Source organism: Macaca mulatta, chromosome 9 (assembly GCF_049350105.2).
Source record: "Macaca mulatta isolate MMU2019108-1 chromosome 9, T2T-MMU8v2.0, whole genome shotgun sequence".
Taxonomy (NCBI): Eukaryota; Metazoa; Chordata; class Mammalia; order Primates; family Cercopithecidae; genus Macaca; species Macaca mulatta.
This window is the reverse complement of record NC_133414.1, coordinates 77,497,948-77,519,091: the sequence shown is the minus strand read 5'-3', so window position 1 is coordinate 77,519,091 and position 21,144 is coordinate 77,497,948. Positions and strand designations below refer to the sequence as shown.

The 21,144-nt window shown below is 41.7% G+C and overlaps 1 protein-coding gene across 5 annotated transcripts in view; it reads right to left on the bottom strand.

Moving 5' to 3' along the window:
* Positions 1–517: 517 nt before the first annotated feature.
* The window catches only part of ASCC1 (activating signal cointegrator 1 complex subunit 1), a 115,354-nt gene continuing 94,727 nt past the window's right edge, over positions 518–21,144 (bottom strand). For 4 of the 5 annotated variants that reach the window (XM_015147354.3, XM_077945283.1, XM_015147355.3 and 1 more), the window contains one exon: positions 518–827. In XM_015147354.3, coding sequence (XP_015002840.1) covers positions 711–827 — 117 coding nt within the window. In that variant the 3' untranslated portion in view covers positions 518–710. The remainder of the gene's footprint in view (positions 828–21,144) is intronic. The other variant, NM_001194904.2, reaches the window with a different exon arrangement.

Genomic DNA, 21,144 nt, shown 5'->3' with positions numbered 1-21,144 from the left:
AAAGGCAGAGACACCCTTGTCTATATTAGCACTACTCCCAATGGTCAAGAGGAAGCAAGCCAAGTGCTCACTGATAGAGAAACAGAGTGTGGTACACACATGTAACGGAACATTCCATTATATGTATAATACAGGAAGGAAATCCTGTCACCTGACACAACATGGATGAACCTTGAGGACATTATGCTAAGTGAAATAAGCCAGTCACAAAAGACAAGTCACTGTATGACTCCACTTATATGAGATACTGAGAATAGTCAAAACCAGAGAGACAGAAAGCAGAATGGTGGCTGCAGGGGCTGGGAGGAGTGGGAATGACTGTTTAATGAGTAGTTTCCTTTTTACAAGCTGAGAAGCCTATGTAGATTGACGGTGGTGATGGCCACACAGCAATATGAACGTATTAACAGTTAATGTTATTGAACTGTGCACTTAAAAATGGTGAAGACAGTATGTTTTATGAGTATTTTACCACAATTTAAAAATTAAAAGAAAAAAAACCAGAACACACTAAGGGTTATAGGCACAAATTCTCTTTATGCCCACCACCATCTCGGCTGGTAGTTTGATGGCTGTAGACACCATTAGAGGCACCACCCAGGAAAGTCACCATCCAAATGTGCACATCTCTGCTTGGCAATTAAAATGAAGAGACTTTTCTTCAGCACCTGGTGAGGATGTTCAGTTTCTAGTGCTTTCCAAGATCTACCTCAGGAGAAGTCAATTTGTCCACAGGAAGCGTAGTTTCCAAAGCTGTCTATGGTGAACCTCTGAGAGATGTGAATTGAATTCAGCTTCAGGGAGCCAAAGTAGAAGTTCTCAAACAACTAAAAAGGAAGAATAAAAACCCAGAATGAATATTTAAAGTATAGATGAAAGTATTAAACATCAGATTCTCTTGTAAAAACACCAAACCACAACAATCCCAACAAACCTCTCATGCTTTTTCTTTTCAGTGTTTACTCTGAATAATGATCCAGGAGAGGAGGGATGGGGGTGGGAGTGAGAAAAGAACAGCCAGCTCTTCTCTCTGATTAATTCTAAAGTCTCCCCTAACAAATGCACCAGAGAAAGAGGTTCTGAAAAGTCAAATCCAATAGTCATCTATTGACCAGATATGACCAAGAATTTGTAGCAAACGCCCCGTGGCCACACCCTGACTCACAGAGCCTGACCAGGCTGCTTCTGACTTCCAGTGACTGACCATGCAGGGATCCCAGCTTTGTTGCACCAGGGTTAAATTTGACATAACATATGCCTAATCAACGCCATTTGTTAGGAGCGCTGACTAAAATAAATAGAAGATAAGGCTCTTGACTCACAAGTGATTTAGACTAGCCACTGAGGGGCACAAAACATGCACACACACACAGAACAACCCGAGGGACACTTACTTGCCAACAGAACAAGTACAAGTGATTACTTATCAAATACCTTTATTAGACTGGGATTCAAGCCAGCAACCTAAAATAAACACTTTTTACTATGATCCTGTACTTTATAAAAGCTGTCAAGTGTGTCAGAGGGAGGGATGAACCATACATACTTCAAGAGGGACTGGACTTTGTGATTACCACATTTATAAGGCAGGACCCAAAATGACATCAGAATTCATCCCAGGAAAATGCAGCCATACTGCCTGAATAAGGACTGTCAAAGAGTAAAGCATGTACCTTCCTCTGTTAGGATGTAGGAATTGCTCTTTCTTAAAATGTCAGTACAATCCCAAGAAAGCCTTTGCTTGATTTTTAGAGATAGGGTCTCTCGCTCTGGTGCCCAGGCTGGAGTACCTTGGATTGCAGTAGTGTAATCATGGCTCACTGTAGCCTCAACTCCTGAACTCAGGCAATCCTCCCATCTCAGCCTCCCAAAGTACGGAGATTACAGGCATTAGCCACCATACCTGGTCCCAAGAAAGCCTTGCAATACACGTCCCCAACGATGCTTGAGGGGACCTTTGCACATGGGCAAGTGATTGTCTTTTCACTTATTTTTATACAACCTCCACACACGGACCTTGGCCACCATTGCTTTTCCTCTTCCTGCAATTAATGGCCTAGCAAAACGCCTGAGGGTTCATTAAAGGTTAACTTTACAAAGTCCAGTAAATATTGATTCTTCAACATGACATCAACTTGACCCCAAAGATCTATTTAGAGGTTGTGTGCTGCATTGTCTTGTGTTTCAGAAAGGTGATCAGCTCTTGCCTGCATTGATTTACACAATTAACTTCTCTTCCTGGCTTTGGCAGCCTACTCAAACCATATCCACCCTTTTATGTAAAGAAATTCGGCCTGAAATGGTTATCTGCTAATCCCTTTGCTGAACATTAATTTGAAGTGAAAGACACGTCACTAAGACTGACAGATTTATAGCTCTGCAAACTGAAGCCTTCTAGGTACAGAAAAGCATATAACCAAAGAGCCAATAAAAGACAATACAAAAGAAAACTAAAAGGAAACTCATAATACTTTCAACAAGTTACTTTTTAAGGATTGGCAGCCTGTGGGTTCTCTACCTTCTTCTCTTTGTGCCCATGTTTTCAAGTAGTGGGGAGGCCGCCGTGAGGAGCTGCAAGTGACCCACCCATGACTTAACTTTGCCTTATGCAGATGGCCTACAGACAGCATCAATCTGCCAGGGATATTCTCCTGCTCCAGGTTTAAGGAAACAGCAAATGTAGCAATCATGAAGTTAGCTGGGATGTGACTGCAATGCAGTAACAGAAAAATTGAGAGAGATAACTGAACATAAATTCTCACGTCCACTAAGGCAAGAGCAGGCTGTGGAAAGACTGCTGGATTCTAAACGTATGCCCAGACATGTAAGCTGTGTGACTGTGGGTAGAAGACACCACCCACTGCACCAACCACAACAGGAGCAAAAGATCATAATGGGCAAAGACCTCATAAGAGCAAGTACAAGTCCAGGCGCAGTGGCTCACGCCTTTAATCCCAGCACTCTGAGGCAGCCGGATCACCTGAGGTCGGGAGTTTGAGACCAGCCTGACCAACATGGACAAACCCCGTCTCTACTAAAAATACAAAATTAGCCGGGTGTGGTGCCACATGCCTGTAATCCCAGCTACTCAGGAGACTAAGGGAGGAGAATTGCTTGAATCTGGGAGGCGGAGGTTGCAGTGAGCCGAGATTGCACTATTGCACTCTAGCCTGGGCAACAAGACAGAAACTCCGTCTCAAAAAAACAAACCAAAAAACAAACCAAAAAAAGAGCCAGTACAAGTACCTTGTGTGCTCACTGAGCAGGGTTTTAAGTACCTTGTAAACTGTAAAGTGCTATGGAAAATTGGTATTTTCGTAGCAATATGGTATTTCCGTATGGTATTTCTTATGATGTTTTAAAATATCTCTCTGCCATCATTACCCTTGTATTTATTTCACCTTCGTAAGTTGCCATGTTCTTTCATACCTTTTGATAATATCACAACAAATGGATTTTTCATCCAGACGACCCTAGTGCCAGTGCCAATCTTCATGTCACCCTTCCTACCTCTGTTCTTGTCCTCTCTATATGTTTACAATTATTTAGTAACGGATAATTCTCTCTCTGTCACCCAGGTTGGAGTGCAGTGGCGCGATCTCAGCTCAACACAACCTCTGCCTCCCAGGTTCAATTGATTCTCCTCCCTCAGCCTCCCAAGTAGCTGGGATTACAGGCATATACCACCACACCCAGAAAATTTCTGTATTTTTCAGTAGAGACAGGGTTTCACCATGTTGGCCAGACTGGTCTCGAACTCCTGACCTCAGGTGATCCGCCTGCCTTGGCCTCTCAAAGTGCTGGGATTACAAGAATGAGCCACCATGCCCGGCCTGTTATATCTTTATTCTTTGTTTTTTTTTTCCCCCCTTTTTATTTATTTTCTTAATACAGACAGGGTCTTGCTATGTTGCCCAAGCTGGTCTTGAAATCCTGGGCTCAAGTGATCCTCTTTCCTTGGCCTCCCATAGTGCTGGGATTATAGGCATGAGACACCACATCCCGCCAATGTAACTTTTTTCTTTTTTTTTTTGAGACGGAGTCTCACTCTGTTGCCCAGGCTGGAGTGCAGTGGCACAATCTCGGCTCACTGCAAGCTCCACCTCCCGGGTTCACGCCATTCTCTCGCCTCAGCCTCCCAAGTAGCTGGGACTACAGGCGCCCACCACCACGTCCGGCTAATTTTTTTGTATTTTTAGTAGAGACGGGGTTTCACTGTGTTAGCCAGGATGGTCTCGATCTCCTGACCTCATGATCCACCCGCCTCGGCCTCCCAAAGTGCTGGGATTACAGACATGAGCCACCGCGCCTGGCCGTATCTTTGTTCTTAAGTCTTTCTTTTAGTTCTATCAATTATTTCTAATGACTCACTAAAATATAAGCCCTACAGAGGAAGAAGCTGGATCCTACTGTACTGTAACAAACATTATCTAGTAGACTGCATCTGATCAATAAATATCTGTTGGACAAAATGACAATGAAAACGAATGCTGTAGATGTCTATGTACATCCCCAAGTCTGGAAAGAGAAAACTATGACATGCACTTGTCTAGACTGGATTTAAAGGTCTAATGTATAGATTCCCACCAAGGAATTTCTGAACAGGACTTGCCAAATTGTATTACTTCAAATCAAGGGGGCAGGGGACATTTCTACATGTTTCTTATTTGTAAAAAACCTGGATCTCTTTCTTAGCTTCAGTTCCTGATCTGGAATACTGCTGAGCACCTGATGTTATACATTTTCATGCAAAGAGGCACAGGAAAGTAGTTCTGTTTCCCAAGTGCTTACCATCTCGTTAGGGAGAGTGCATATCAGAAGAGAGAAATGCTGATGACCTGGGTGTGTCCACCTTATGAAAAGTCACTGAGTCCTTTACTCTGTGATCTGTGTAGCTTTCTGTATGTATGTTCTACTTTAACGAAAAAAGTTTACCTAAAACAATATAGGCAGTAAAGGTTAAGTGTGTGAGATGAGAGGTATAGGCCATCAATAAACAAAGCAGGAGGTAAGGAAACAAGGGATGCTGAGGGCTGCAGACCTAGGAAAGCCATCTGGAGGAGACCAGACCTGAGCTGGGCCTTGTGGCAAGTATAGGGTGTAACACAGAGGAGGGAAGGCAGCACGAAGGCAGAAATGGGCATGGTGGGCTGGGCCAGGCAAACAGTTTAGATGTTTGGAAGGTTCCTAGACTTAAGCAGTGAGAAAGACAGAAGGAAGGAGAATCAGATTAAGGGTGTCTGGGGGACCTGAGGCTCAAGTTCACAAGTTATACTTCATCCTACACGGTAGGGAACCACTGAAGGCTTTAGGGTAGGTTGGTGGCGCAAGATGAAAACCATGTTTTAGGGAGATGAACCTGGGTATGATGTGTTGTGCTGACTGGAGAAGGGAACAAGAGAAAGAAAAGAAAGGAGACCATGGTAGTCATTCAGTCATGAGGATGATGTTGAGTGTCTCAACTACAAACAGGCAATAGTTGGAAAGACTGGAGCAGATGTGAATGAATAAATGAAGCCATGAATGAAACTATGAATGAAACAGACCAGAGCTAAATGATAAGAACTTACGAACACAAAGAAGGAAACAATAGACACTGGGGCCTCCTTGAGGGTGGAGGGTGGGAGGAGTGAAAGGAGCAGAAAAGATAACTACTGGGTACTGAGCTTAATACCTGAGTGATGTAATAATCTGTACAACAAACCCCCGTGACATGTTTACCTGTGTAACAAACCTTCACATGTAGTACCCCCAAACCTAAAATAAAAATTACAAAAGAAACATAGAAATGCCTTGGTGACTTTCTGGATGAGAAGGAGATGGAAAAATCAGTGATGATGGGTCAAATGGGTATGTATGAGGCTGCCATTGATAGTAACAGAACATTTTTGAGAGGGAGCTATTTCATGGGGAAAACAACAACAACAAGTTCAGGTGTGTTTGCATACTCACGGCTGTATCACACCCACTAGCTCTCTGTGTCCCAAGCCCTTCTCGATTCTAGGATTTTCCTGGTAGGCTCTGAGAATACGCATCAGAGACATCTGTAGCACAGTTAAGTGGAAACAGATCACCATAAAAAGCTTTACGATCGTCCCTTCTTTATTGAGTTGTAGTTCTTTTTATATTAGGGAAATGAACACTTTTTGTCTATGTCACAAGTTGCAAATATACATATATTTCCTCTAGTTTGTCACTTGTCTTTTGACTCTGCTTATGATGGTGTTTACCATGTCAACTTTAATTTTTATGAACCCACATTTATCATAACAGATTTTAAAAACAAAGTTACCTAATGCCAATAGTTATATATTAAAAGATTGGCTGGGTGTGGTGACTCACACCTGTAATCCTAGCACTTTGGGAGGCCGAGGTGGGAGGATCACCTGAGGTCGGGAGTTCAAGACCAGCCTGGCCAACATGGTGAAACCCCGTCTCCACTAAAAATACAAAAATTTACCAGGCGTGGTGGCGGTAGCCTGTAATCCCAGCTACTTGGGAGGCTGAGGCAGGAGAATCACTTGAACCCGGGAGGCAGAGGTTGCAGTGAGCGAAGATTGCATCATTGCACTCCAGCCTGGGCAACAAGGCAAAGTTCCATCTCAAAACAAAACAAAAAAAGATCAAAGTGAACCAAAAGTATGTAGGTATTGACAACAACACTAATAAAGATCGCAACAGTCGACATTTATTAAGTAAACACTTGTGCCAAGCATTATCTCATTGCATCCTCACAACCCCAGGAAATAGATCCTATGATTAATTCTCATTTACAGTTGAGCCTTAGGTTTAGATGGCTTAAGTCACTTGCCTAAAAACACACACAAAGTTGATGGTGTTCAGGACTTCCCAAAATATGGCACCTTGGCATTTGAGCAAACAGCAGAAGCAGGAAAGTCTCTCTTACCTTCCACAGCCCTTCTTCCCTAAAGCAGATGATAAAACCTACGAAGGCTGTCCTGTGACCTCCTGCTCTTCTCCTCTGAAGCAGGTCATAAGACCCTCATTCGACAGGTACCCTCCCTTTACCCAGAGGAAAGAAATATCCTTATCTGTGAAGATACAGGGCATAGAGAAGAATCCGAACAAACAGGCCTTACTAAGCCTCCCTTCAGTTTATTACCATTAGACCACACCCTTTGTTCTCCAACCATACTTCTCCATGACAGTCAAACTTACTTATAAAAATCAAACCTACTTATAAAACCTTTATCAAACCTACTTATAAAAATACACAAGTTACCTCTTCCTTTGGATCTTTATTTCTGAAGGCTCCCATGTCATATAAAGCTTGTATTAAATAAATTTGTATGCTTTTCTCTTATTAATCTGACTTTTGTTACAGGGGCCTCAGCCATGAACCAAGTGATGGGCGAGAGAAGAAATCTTTCCTCTCCTACAAAATAAAGGTAAAAAACTGAGATTCACACCCAAACAGCCTCACTCTAGAGTCTGAGCCCTTTGATTCCTCTACTCTACTGCCCCTTACTGTGGGTGGCTCCCCCTGAAACACAGCCCCATTAAATAGCCACGGTGAGGAACGCTGACCCAGACAACTCCCAAAGACTGAAATGAACATGTTCTTTCCCTTGCTGTTCCTATATTCACTGCCACTGCTTTTCCTGGACCTGGTTTAAGAATCGGATGGCTCTAGCTCAGCTGGAAGCATTTTAATTGAATTCTGGATGAAAATAAGCACGAGTCAACTAAAAGACTATATTTAATTTGGTATTTGAATGGGGAAAGAAGAAAAAGCTTAAACTACAAGTTTAAAAAAGAAACTTGGTTGCTCTTTTGAACCTGAACTAAACATGAAGAGCAAAGTGTTGTATTGTTTGGAAAATAACAGACCTAACAGGAAAAATTTAAGTTGAAAAAGCATCTAGTTAAGGTGTCTGAATCACATTGAATTTTTTTTCCTGTTGTTTTATAACAATTCCCTTGGGGATTTTGAAACCTAAACCATTTTCTTTCTGAAACATTTTTCCCTGACATGCACACACACACAGCCCTGTTGTTATGGAAGTCAGTATTTTTTAAAACCTGCTATAAAGGAACATAACAACGAACAGTACACAAAACTACAAATATTTAATGAGGAAATGGAAATAGGATTAAAACTGCCAATCGCTGTGATATAATTAGTAAATAATAACTACTGACTTGGACGATTTAAAAAAAATTTAAAACCAGGCCAGGCATGGTGACTTATGTCTTTAATTCCAGTACTTTGCAGGGCGGAGATGGGATGATAACTTTAGCCCAGGTGTTCAAGACGAGCCTGGACAACATGGCAAAACCCAGTCTCTACAAAAAAATACAAAAATTAGCCGTGTGTGATGGTGTGCATCTGTGGTGGGAGGATCACTTGAGCGAGTGGTGGGGGCAGAGGTTGCAGTCAGTGAGACCCTATCTTAAAAAAAAAGAAATGTAAAACCTAAGTAAGTGTAAGTATGACATTTGAAAACTGTTATGCACACAGCTGCTATCCTCTATTGAGTACTCATAATGACGGAGACAGGAGGCAGAGAAATTCTAGGCAGACAGGGGCAGGTCCCCAGCAAAACCCCACCTTCAAGCTGAGAAGCCTGAAACCCGCAGACCAAAGTGAGAACTTCTATCCCTGTTTGCCCACTCTCTCCTGATTGGTTCTTCATAAATCACGTCTTTTTACCAATTGAATGTTGCCTTTTCCAAAACTGCCTACAGCTCACCCCGCCCCCCATCCTGTGCCTATAAAGACCCCAGATTCAGTTGGTAGAGGGAAAGAAGCGGCTTGACTGGAGAGAGGCGACTTGACTTCAGAGGGATGGCTGGACTCCGGAAGAGAGATGGCTGGACTTGCGGGAATAGCCAGCCAGAAACAGGCAGACTTTGGGGTAAGATTACCTGCCCGTCCCATCCCTTCTCCAGCTCCCATGTCTGCTGAGAGCCATTTCCATCGCTTAATAAAATTCTCCACCTTCAATATCCTTCAAGTGTCTGGGCAACCTCATTCTTCTTGGATTCCGGACAAGAGTTCAGGACCCATTGGGTGCGGGTACCCAGAAAAGGCTGTCACACTGGCCCTTTGCCCTCACTGGCAGAGGGCAGCCACCCCACATGACGAGGCAAGGGTACCACTGAGCTGATCACACACTGCTGTCCACGGACAGTGGGACTAAAAGAGCATTCTAACACGCCCTCTGGGGCTTTGGAGGTCGCTGGCACCCTCACCTGGGCACTGCCACAGGGCCCACACGGAGCCTGCTTCTGCCAGCACCCAAAATGGCCGGCCAGATCCCATACTCACTCGCTCACATGCTCCCTCCCACAAGGGTTGAGCACAGAGAGCCAAATAAATTGGGCCACCCCCATCACAAGTTTGACGAACTGGTCAAGAAAAATCCTGCATCAATAATATCTTTAGAAAATTAAACAAACTTTTCCTATCACCAAGTAAGAGAGAAATGTGGACCTTTGATGAAAGGTTTTTGGTCAAAATAAAGGTTTCCCTGACAAAGAATGGCAAGATAAAATCCAACCATCCTGCTGTCCCCTGCTCACATGATCTGTAAAGCCTACCATTTTCAGTTTGTACATGTTTCTTTCCTAGGGAGAACACAGATGGAATTATTGATTTCTGGTAATGTTGTGGTATACACTGAAAGAAAACAAATAGCAAGATTTAAGGGCTCACTGTGGTTATTTTTCCTTGCATTCGTTTCAAACCTTCTACTCCTTCCCCACTGCCCTGTGACACAGCCATCAAAGACCAGAAATAACTCCAAATTCAACAAGGCTGCCAAAATGAAACCGGCAATCTCAAACAGAGGTGGGGAGGAAGGTGGAGAGGGGCGTTCTCTTCTCATATCTGTGACCTCGGGCTACAAAACCGAACGAATGACCAGTCTGCAACAGCACAGTGACAATCTGCTGGGGATCCCTGCTCACTTGGCTTCCCCAAATGAGGCTCACTGTTTTTCTTCAATCTTAGACAAAGCTATGGTTACTCTCTTCCAAGATCCCTCTTAAGAAAATCTACTTCTTGTGCTGGTGGTCTCGGTGAACTATTTGCTGTCTCAGTACTACTTGAATAAGAAGAAATTCCGTTTTGAAGTTAAAAACGAAAATTCAAAATATTCAAGTCTTACGCTATTTATAATCATTTTTTACATACATGAGATAAACCAACCCTTAGGATGTAATCTGGAGCAACTAAAAGTAAGTGCAGGGAGTTCAATTAATTCAAGTATTTAGAAGGATGTACTAGGTCATATTTCTCTCTAGGAAAGGATGCTATTGTTATCATGTATGGCAATCAGACTTTTGAAACTCAAAGCAGAGTGAATAGGAATAGCAAATGCATGCTACTTTGAGGTTTTCCCAGTGTTTTTCTTCCATAGTCTGTTTTACCAACTTCTATTTCTCACAATTATCCCACTTATAGATAAAAGTAACAGTAACAACACTATTTTGTACTTAATAATAATGCTTAACCACCTACCTCCCTACCAGGGATGGTATGAGGATGAACAGAAGACAGGCTGACAAGTACTTTGAGCTCTTTGGGAAGGCACTCCCAGTGTGAAGCCTTGCTGTGGTTAAATAACACCTTTCATCTAAGGATCTAAAAGTGTCTTACAAAGCCCAGCTCATTAACTCCAAAAAATTGCTATGATATAAACCAGAGCTGAGCATTATTATCGCCATTTATATAAGAAACAGGGACAAGCTAGGACCACTAATACTGTGAGAGAAATTTAAGAGTTCCTGGGATGAGGCCTAGGAGACAGACCAGTAGAAGGCCATGTCCACAAGGCACTGTGTATGTGCCTCTCAATTCCACTAACAAACATGTACCAAAGAATGCCAAGAGGGGAAGCAGGTCCATCCTTAGGCTGTGCATATACAAAAAGATAGCGAAGAATGAGAAGCAAATGATGTGAAAAGCTATCATCACAGCCCTTGGAAGATCCCAATTGCAAAACATCAAAACAAATAATGGTATATTTCAGATGCATTCCTCATAAAAGAGGCATCGAGGTACAGGACTAGTATGACTTCAGAGAGCAAACAGAAATATATAAATAACAGACTAAAAATATAATCGATTTTGAAAAAAAAAATCAAGGTTCTTCATATGTTATGTTACTAATCTCACTTAGAATTAAGATCACTTTATTGGGAGTTAAGTCATCAAAAAGAATTAAGTTCACAAATAAGTTTCACCCTCCAAAAAAAATTTTGTTTCAGTTATGCTTATTAAAATTCCTCAAACCTAAAAAAAAAAGATTCTGAGTTTCTGCCAAATACAATGCATTTGTCTTCTGGGCCACCTGTGAGATTACTTCTGAGGAGACCAAACGTGGGAGGTACGAAGAGGCAACAAGGAAATGGAGATCCACCACATCCGGAGTACAAAAAAACCTTCCATCTACTTTAAAAATATTCATATGGGCTCTGCCCAAGTGGATTCTTTCTAAATATCATCACAAAAGAATGTAACTGAGCCTGTTTATCCTAAGGTAAGTCATGCTCCTCTACACACAGACACACATACGTTCACCTAGGTACAAAAAATAGAAATTTCTTTTCTACTGAAGAAAGGGGACAAAAAGTTTCTTGGGGCGGACTAGACTTTAATGCTTTCCTATTGTGAAAATATGTAATTCAAAATCTAAGCTGTTGGAATCTTAACATATTGTAAGACTTAAGGGAATGTGATTATGTGGGTCACTTAAACTTGTAGCTGTAACCTGGGCAGCTGTAAGTGTTGTTTTTCTGATTATAGATTAGCCTTTTGCCTCACCTACACTGTTTTGTAAATTGTTGTAAATGAATAAAGGGTGCCAGAGAAGACCCCTTCCCTTTTAACTGTTGCTCTTCATAACAGATTAAACTTCCCTCTTACACTTCTCATACAGAGACTTAAAAGACTGTCACGTCATCTAGGATGGTATGTTACATACACTCTTTTCTTTTTTTTTTTGAAACAAGGTCTTACTCTGTCAGCCAGGCTGCAGTGCAGTGGCATGATCACAGCTCACTGTAGCCTCTGCCTCCTAGGTGCAAGTGATCCTCCCTCCTCAGCCTCCCGAGTAGCTGAGACTACAGGTGCGTCCCACCATGCCTGGCTAATTTTTGCATTTTTTGTAGAGACAGGGTTTTTCCACGTTGCCCAGGCTGGTCTCAAACTCCTGGGCTCAAGTGATCCTCCCACCCCTGCCTCCCAAGGTGCTGGGATTACAGGCGTGAGCCACCATGCCAGGTCCTACACTCTTCAGTTGGAAAGGAAGTGAAAACAAGCTGTACAGAAAAGAAAACAAACTGTAATTAACGAAATTATAGCTCATAAACCAACCTTGTATAGAAAATGTTACAAACCTACTAAATTTCTTTGTTTTCTGCCTATATAAGCAGGACCTTAACTTTTAACTTTAAGCACTGACCTCATTTCTCGGAAGTCCCTGTTTCCCGAATGGCCATTCCCAGCTTTTCACTTGAACAAACTTTTAAAAGCTGAGTTCTGATCCTTTCCATTATTGTTGGTCGACATTATCAGTGACTACAGACCCACTCCCTCCCCTCAATTTCTCCATCTTTAAACAGGGATGATCCTTTACAAGGATGTTCTGCAGTTACAGTAAGATAAATTGTAAGATGAAATTTTGAGCTCTGATTATTATTGTCACTCACTGACTATAATCTCTAATGCATCACTGCAGGAACCAAAATGCAGAGTATCCTTAAAAGAAAAAAGGAGAAGGTTTATCAGGCACTCTGACAGCTTACAGGCTCTGCAATCATTATCTGGTCTCATAGGGCTGTAATATTTTTAAAGATCAAAATAGGAACATCTACTTCAGAATAAAAGACAACGAGATTGGCAGGTAGTGACTATCCTAGAGTCATCTCCAAATACAGCCTTAACTCTGCCCAAGATGCCACTTTTAATCTGAAACATCAGACTGCAGTGATCAGTGGTGTGAGAGCCAATAATATTATAGTATCTAATAATAGCCAATAAAAGAGAGGACATAATGCACTTCCAGAAGGCCTGGGCACCTCAGATGCAAGGAACAAGGTCAAGGGCAGTCTGCGAGAGGAGCAATTCTTATCATCATCGTGGCCCCTGTGAGGAGAGCAGCAAAAAGGCTGTCAAGTCAGTAGAACAGCTGTGATTTTTCAACCCATCAGCAGGCCACTCCTGTTTTTGTCTCCATTAAAATAGTACCAAAAGGCTTGTGTTTCCCCAGAGCCCAAATCCCCTCTCCACTGACTAAGATGGCATTCCTTGCACAGAATGGGAACAGGAACTTCCCTCACTCATCCTGCTCTCAAATCACCTGCCTGTCTTGCTGCAGTGAGCAAGAGGGATGCTCAAATGAGCATTAGCCTGACCTAAGGATGTGCTGGCAGAAGGCAGACAAACAGAGCCAGGGAGGGAAGGTTTGAAAACTTCCTTCAAATAATCACTCAGGGATGCACTCTGGGAATTTGGCCTGAGGCTCACTGTTGATGTAAGGATTATCAAGTTTAAGACTGCTAGTAAGGCCAAATGACTTATTAAAGGGCAAATTAAAACCGCTATATACAAACAGGATGCCAGGCAGTTCTGCTGAGCACCTCAATATTCAAAATGCCAAGGGATTTCCCCTCTCTGCAGTCTTTCAATTTTGAAAAGTAGCAAGAAAAAAAACATGAGTGGGGGTAGGAGGTGGAGGAGAAAAGAGGCTACACTGACACGGCTGGAGAACCCATACCTAATCTCCGCACAGGCTAGGCACACTCTGCCCGTTTCCACATTACCTCGCAGAATTAGCCTCAGAGATGAGAGCTGAAAGTTCAACTTGCTGCATGATTTATTCCCAAGGAAGCCTTGCCACAGGGCATGAATATTACTGCTTTACCGGACAAAACTGCCCCTGGGGCTGATGGCTAGCAGAGACTCTTCAAGCCTGTGACCAGCAACCCTAAGGGCAGGCGCCCTTTCAGAACTAACCTAGATGATGTTTCTGCAGATAAATTATCTCCCTTAGAAAAATGCCTCTTCTTATTGCTCTTATTTCTGGTGTGGTCATCTTCCCTCGGGTATTATTCATAATGGTCCCTCAAACAAATGCAATAGAAGATAAATATTTGGTCTCCATATCACACAGTAGAAAGGAAGATCAAGTCAACAGAAATGAATCCTTAGAGGGGAATACATAGGAGACAACAACAGGGTTTCTTCCTGGTCCCTGGCTTTTGGGAGGCTGGGCACAAAGGGGCTGACTATAGTGCCAAGGCAACAGATTCAGGAGCAGCATGGAGGAAACCAGTCACCAGCCTCAGCCCATCTCTACTCCAACTTCTCCACCAACAAGGCAGCATCCAGCAGTTAAAGAGCAAATCACACCGGGTGCAGCGGCTCACGCCTGTAATCCTAGTACTTTGGGAGGCTGAGGCGAGTGGATCATGAGGTCAGGAGTTCGAGACCAGCCTAACCAACATGGTGAAACCCCGTCTCTACTAAAAATACAAAAATTAGCTGGGCGTGGTGGCACCTGCCTGTAATCCCAGCTACTCAGGAGGCTGAGGCAGGAGAATCGCTTGAACCGGGGAGGTGGAGGTTGCAGTGAGCTGAGATCGCACCATTGCACTGCAGCCTGGGCAACAGAGCGAGACTCTATTGTCTCAAAAAAAAGCAAATCAGACGTCCCTAGGCAACATCAGACAATGCAAAGAGTACACATACATATAAATAACAGCAGTCCAAATAACGGCTGGCCTTGGAATGGCTCCCTAGAAGAGGGGAGAAAGGCTGCCACATGTTATCATCTAAGTTATTTTCAACTAAGTTACCTCATTAGACTGGAAGACATGAAATACTGCATCCTCTGTTAGAACCAAAGGAAACACACCTTGAGTAGCATCACTGTAACTTTATAGACTACAACACACACTTTTCTATAATCTAATTCAGATGGCCCTCTTTGCCCTCTGCAAAGGTGTGGGCTAGATGTCAAACAAGCAAAATGCCTTGGAAGAGAGAGAGGGTTGTCTCCACGCATGTCACAGTGATAAGGCCACTATAATTTAAGAAATTGCTATCAAGCCAGGCGTGGTGGCTCATGCCTGTAATCTCAGCACTTTGGGGGGCCAAGGTGGGTAGATAATTTGAGCCCAGGAGTTTGAGACCAGCCTGGGCAACATGGCAAGACATCTCTACAAAAAAATACAAAAACTAGTTGGGTGTGGCAGCACACACTTCTAGTCCCATCTACTCAGGAGGCTGAAGTGGGAGGGTCACTTGAGCCTGGGAGATTGGGGCTGCAGTGAGCCAAGATGACGCCACTGCACTCCAGCCTTGGGTGACAGAGCAAGACCCTGTCTCAGAAAAAAAAAAAAAAAAAAATCAAAGTTTTAACCTACAATTGAGAGAGTAAACTGAATTGGATTTCTGGTTGATTTATACTGTTTTCTCACTTTTAATTTGTAATAATAACGTTCACATTTGAGTATTAATTCTAAAATTGTTTCATCCCTGGGATATGGGGGAAGAGAGCATTTTTTGTTTTTTTTTTTTTGAGATGGAGTCTCTCTCTGTAGCCCAGGCTGGAGTGCAATGGTGCGATCTCAGCTCACTGCAAGCTCCACCTCCTGGGTTCACACCATTCTCCTGCCTCAGTCTCCTGAGTAGCTGGGACTACAGGTGCCCGCCACCACGCCCGGCTAATTTTTTTGTATTTTTAGTAGAGACGGGGTTTCACTGTGTTAGCCAGGATGGTCTCGATCTCCTGACCTCGTGATCCACCCTCCTCGGCCTCCCAAAGTGCTGGGATTACAGAACATAGTTTCATTTGGTCTGGTCTCTAACAAAGGGCTGCTTCAAAGAAGACAGTGCCCTGTCACCACCTCTGCGTTCAGATTTATATTCTGCTACTGGTTTGCTTATACTGTAGCTAAAAACACACAATGCAGAATATATGTACAACGGAATAATATTCAGACTCAATAAGGAATGAAATCCTGACACATGCTGCAACATAGGTGAACCTGGAAAACGTTATGCTGAGTGAAATAAACTGGACGCAAAAGGACAAATGTACAATTCCACTTACATGAGGTACCTAGAGTAGTCAAATTCATAGAGACAGAAACTAGAGTGGTGGTTACCAAGGGGAAGGGGAAATGGGGAGTTGTTGTTCATTAAAACGAGTTTTAATTTGGAATGATGAAAAAGTTCTGGAGATGGATAGTGATGATGGTTGCACAACAATGTGAATGTACTTAATGCCACTGAATTGTACACTTAAAAATGGTTAAAATAGCCAATCTTATGTATATTTTACCACAATTTAAAAAAACAACGGCCAGGCGCAGTGGCTTACACCTGTAAGCATAGCATTTTGGGAGGCTGAGGTGGATGGATCACTTGCGGTCAGGAGTTCGAGACCAGCCTGGCCAACATGAAACCCCATCTCTACTAAAAATACAAAAATTTCCTGCGCATGGTGGCATGCGCCTGTATCCCAGCTACTCAGGAGGTTGAAGCATGAGAATCGCTTGAACCCAAGTGGTGGAGGTTGCAGTGAGCTGAGATCCTCCACTGCACTCCAGCCTAGGCAACAGAGCCAGATTCTGTCTCAAAAAAAAAACCAACATACAACTCATTTCATCAGTGAACTACATCCAAAATAATATGAACAGTCCTAGAAATGAACACATAAAAGAGATGAGTATTTTCTATAAGAACAGACATCCCATTCAAAGAGTTCGTAAGAATGACATCACAGGAGCCACAGACAATTGAATATTTATTCCCCCTCCCTCAAATGCACCAAGCAAGCATGTAGCTTAGTGTTTCATATTTAGTAGGTATTCAATAAACATTACCCAATATTTATTTTCATTCTGATAAGAACAAGAGATGATTTTAAGAAAGGCAATGCTAACCTCTTAATTTTTTTCTATTTTCCCTGCCTTTGCCAAACCATGGCCTATTTCTTGTTACTGTGCTGGCTGGGCCCTTTCAAAAACCCTGCATCATTTCCTGCCTGAGCCAAAACAACACATGGAAGTATTCCAGTTCCACTGCAAAGAGGAATAACCTGTGAACATGAATTCAAAAGAGAGCAAAAAACATCACGTAGAAACAGATAGCCACAGACCAGGGAAGGTGCATCTTCCCGGAATAAATGCTGGCTTTTGCCAAAAACCAGCCAATTTCTTGTTTTTCAGTTCCATGTTAACAATGGTTTCACCTCACTGACAGCCGTATCTTCAGATGCTCTCATTAGATTTCACTGTCCAGGCAAAGTAACACATAAAACACATTTTAAAATTCCGAGGAAAAGTTATGGTGAAACACAGCTTAGATTTGAATTTTCCTTTCCCTCACCCCCTAAACAGACTGAAATAAGAAGCAACGACACCAAACTGAAGCATTTCAAACTGTACTTTTTCCTTATAAATCTGATGCTCTAAGGAACTGCCCAATCACCTGTCAGAAGTCTTTCAGATCCTTTAAAACATGGTCTATTGTTTTTCTATTGCTGGCAAAATATGAAAAGCCCCTAATAATCTTCTGCAATCTCCTATTTTTATGAGTTTCATTTTTCACCATCAAAGAAGGGAGGCAGAGCCCTATCTTATCACTAACAAAGCACCATATTCTAGCAAGATGTCTCATCACAATCTCCTTCCTAAGCTTTCACATTTTTCTGACATTCATGTTAATTGTAAAATTAGCACCATTCACTTGCAAGTTCAGTGCACTTTATTTTTCATTCAGTATTTTTTATTAATAGCTTCTGTAATAAGGCATAAATGAAGCTGCAAACAAAATCACTGTCCATGTTTCAAGTTAATTAGTGCATACCACAGAGAAGCACACAATTAGTTTTGGATGTATTTTGAAATAAAAGAAAAGTTAAATGTAAATTTAAGCTCATTATTATCTTTATCAGCTGAGTGTTGCTATGTGTAATAATAAAGTTGCAATCAAATTTAATTGAGAAATGAACTTGAAAGATTGTGAGTATGAGCTATAGGTATATTCAGTTTGTGGCTCTCTTTTCTTGAGTTGAGTAACCTCACTTTAAAAAAGAAATAAACGGATGGGAGCGGTGGCTTATGCCTATAATCCCAGCACTTTGGGAGGCTGAGGCGGGCGGATCATGAGGTCAGGAGATGGAGACCATCCTTGCTAACACGGTGAAACCCCGTCTCTACTAAAAATACAAAAAATTAGCTGGGCGTGGTGGCTGGCACCTGTAGTCCCAGCTACCTGGGAGGCTGAGGCAGGAGAATGGTGTGAACCCGGGAGGCAGAGCTTACAGTGAGCAGGGATCACACCACTGCACTCCAGCCTGGGCCACAGAGTGAGACTCCATCTCAAAAAAAAGAAAAGAAATAAACATTTGCTAGAAATGAAAATAAACAGAAGTTCAATGGGATTGACTATTATTAACTAAATCTTTATGACATAATTAGTTTATCTTGAAGGCCTATTAAATAAGTGCATCATATTTAATCATAAAGCAAAATTGTGTTGGATGAAATAAAAGAAAAAATAAACTCTAACCTCTAAGACAGGAGTCAGCAAACTTTTTCTTTAAAAGGCCAGGAGGCCACATGGATTCCACCACAACTACTCAACTGTGCCAAACGGTGTGTAAATAAATGAGCTGAGCTGTGTTTCAATAAAGTTTTACTTATTTGGATTTCACATAATTTTCACATCATGAAGTATTACAGTATTCTTCTTTTGATGTTTTATAATCATTAAAAAATGTAAAAACTAATCTTGCTTTGAGGGCCATAAAAAAAACAGGTGGTGCGCCACATTTGGCCTTCAAACAGCAGTTTGCCAAGTCCTGCTTTAAGAGTTTATTATATGAAGTACAAGGCAAAAAATATCCTCTCTGGCAAATCCAGTGTTCTATTGATGCATAAGAAAAAATCTTTTTCTCCGCTCCTTCCAAAATCTGATGTCTGTAGGAAACACTTCCAAAAAAGTTTCCTGAGTGCCTGCCAGGTACAAGACACACTGCTAAGCACTGAGAGGCACCTAAGAGGTCTCTGAACAATCAAAGTAGGGAGAGGCGGGGCGCTGAGAGATGGAGAGAGCTCCATTGATTTGGACGGCTCTTACCATTAAGGAAAAGGTAATATCTGTATTAGACTTTGAAGAACAAGTATCATTTGAATACACGAAGACTGAAATAAAAGAAAAACACAGAGATAAGGACAAAACCTTAGGGAATAGACATATTATGGAGTGAATTTTTTAAAAAGCAGCTCCAGAGTCAGGAAGAAAACCAGGAGAGCCAATTGCCCCTGAAGCCAAGAGAAGAAAGCATTTGAAGGAGAAAAGGGCTTAACACTTTCCATGTGGATACTGGGGAAAAAGTAAAAGTAGATCAAGGCACTGAACAAATAGGGGCTATCAATGACTTTTTACAGTGCTATTTTGGTATAATGATAGAGGTGACAGACAGGTTGGGGAGAATAAATAGGGACTAGTCTGAAAGGGATGGTGGTAGGAAGAATGGCTTTATAGTGCTTACTCAGACTAGAGAAATGGGTTATCCTTTCTTAAAACAAAAAACACTCCCATGAAAGATGCAGCTACCTTCTTAGTAAATTGCTCTAATATGAAACACTCTAATCAGAAAGTTGTTCTTTATACCAATTAAATTCTTACACTCTTTGAAGTCAAATGGCCCAATTTATGTGGTAAGATCAACAGTTAATAAAAGGTTCATCTATTGTAAACATTGCAAAAAGATATAGCCAAGAATCAACAAACTTTTCTGGAAGGTGCTATATAAACACACACCCACCCCAAATGGTTAAGTGTCCTACTAAGCTCCTAAGTGCATGTCTGTCTGTCCTTCTTTCTTTATAAAACTTTTTATTTCAACATAGTTTTAGACTTATAGAAATGTAATAAGAATAGTAAAAAGAATCCTGAATACTTTTATTCTTCTTTCTTTTTTAATAACCTACTTTAAGAAATGCATTATTTGGCTGAATTTCCTGCTTTTTATTCTTTGTAATGTAGATATTGCCATTAAATTTTGGCCATCAGTTTAAATACTGTTAGGACTCAAGTAGTTTAGTTAATGTTGTCCATGATTGAGCCACAAGTTGTAAGAAAGCAAAGTACAATATAAGCTCACTTAACAGAGTTCCTGTTTAAAATTCATCGGGTTTCTTTAATCTTTAGATTGATGTTTTTCACCAACTATGCCCCATTCTCTCCTTCTGAGGTTCCAATTAAATATATGTTAGATCTTCTCACTTACTATCCTGAATGTCTTGTTCTCTTTCTGTAATTTTTATCTCTGTCTATGCATCATTCTAGATAATTTCTCCTGATGTTCTGGTTCACTATTTCCCTCTTCAGCTATGTTTTATTTGCTGCTAAACCCATACATTGAGCTCTTTATTTCAGTTATTGCCTTTTATAGTTCTAGCATTTCTATTTGGTTCTTTTTCAGAACTGTTATATTGGTTTTTCTTTTTAATAGTTCCCAATTCTCTAATAAAAATTTTAAGCTTGCCAGCCAGACACAGTGACTCATGCCTATAATCCTAGCACTTGGGAGGCCAAGGAAGGAGGATCACTTAAGCCCAGAAGTTCGAAACCAGTCTGGGCAACATAGTTAAGACCTCATCTCCGTATTTTAGTTTTTTTATTTTCTGAGATGGAGTCTCACTCTGTTGCCCAGGCTGGAGTGCAGTGGCATGATCTCAGGTCACTGCAACCTCCACCTCCCAGTTTCAAACGATTCTCCTGCCTCAGCCTCCCAAAGCGCTGGGATTACAGGCGTGAGCCACCATGTTTGGCTTTTTAAATTTTAAGAATTAAAAAACAAATTTAAGCTTGGCTTTGGTTTCTTCGAACACAGTAAGCATAGTTGTTTTTAGTACAAGTCTGATAACTCTAGTATATCATATATTTATGAGTTTTATAAGTCTGTTTGCTTATTGTGACTGGTTTCCTCTTATGTCTAATCACCTTTGACTGTGTACTGGTCACTTTTGGAGAAAAAGTTCCCTGGAGGAATATTTTTAGACAGAGGATGATGGTACCCTCTTCCAGAGATTTCTGTTTGCTACTGCCATATGCCTGGGAGCACTACCAGTTCAGAGCCTCTTTCATCCAAATTC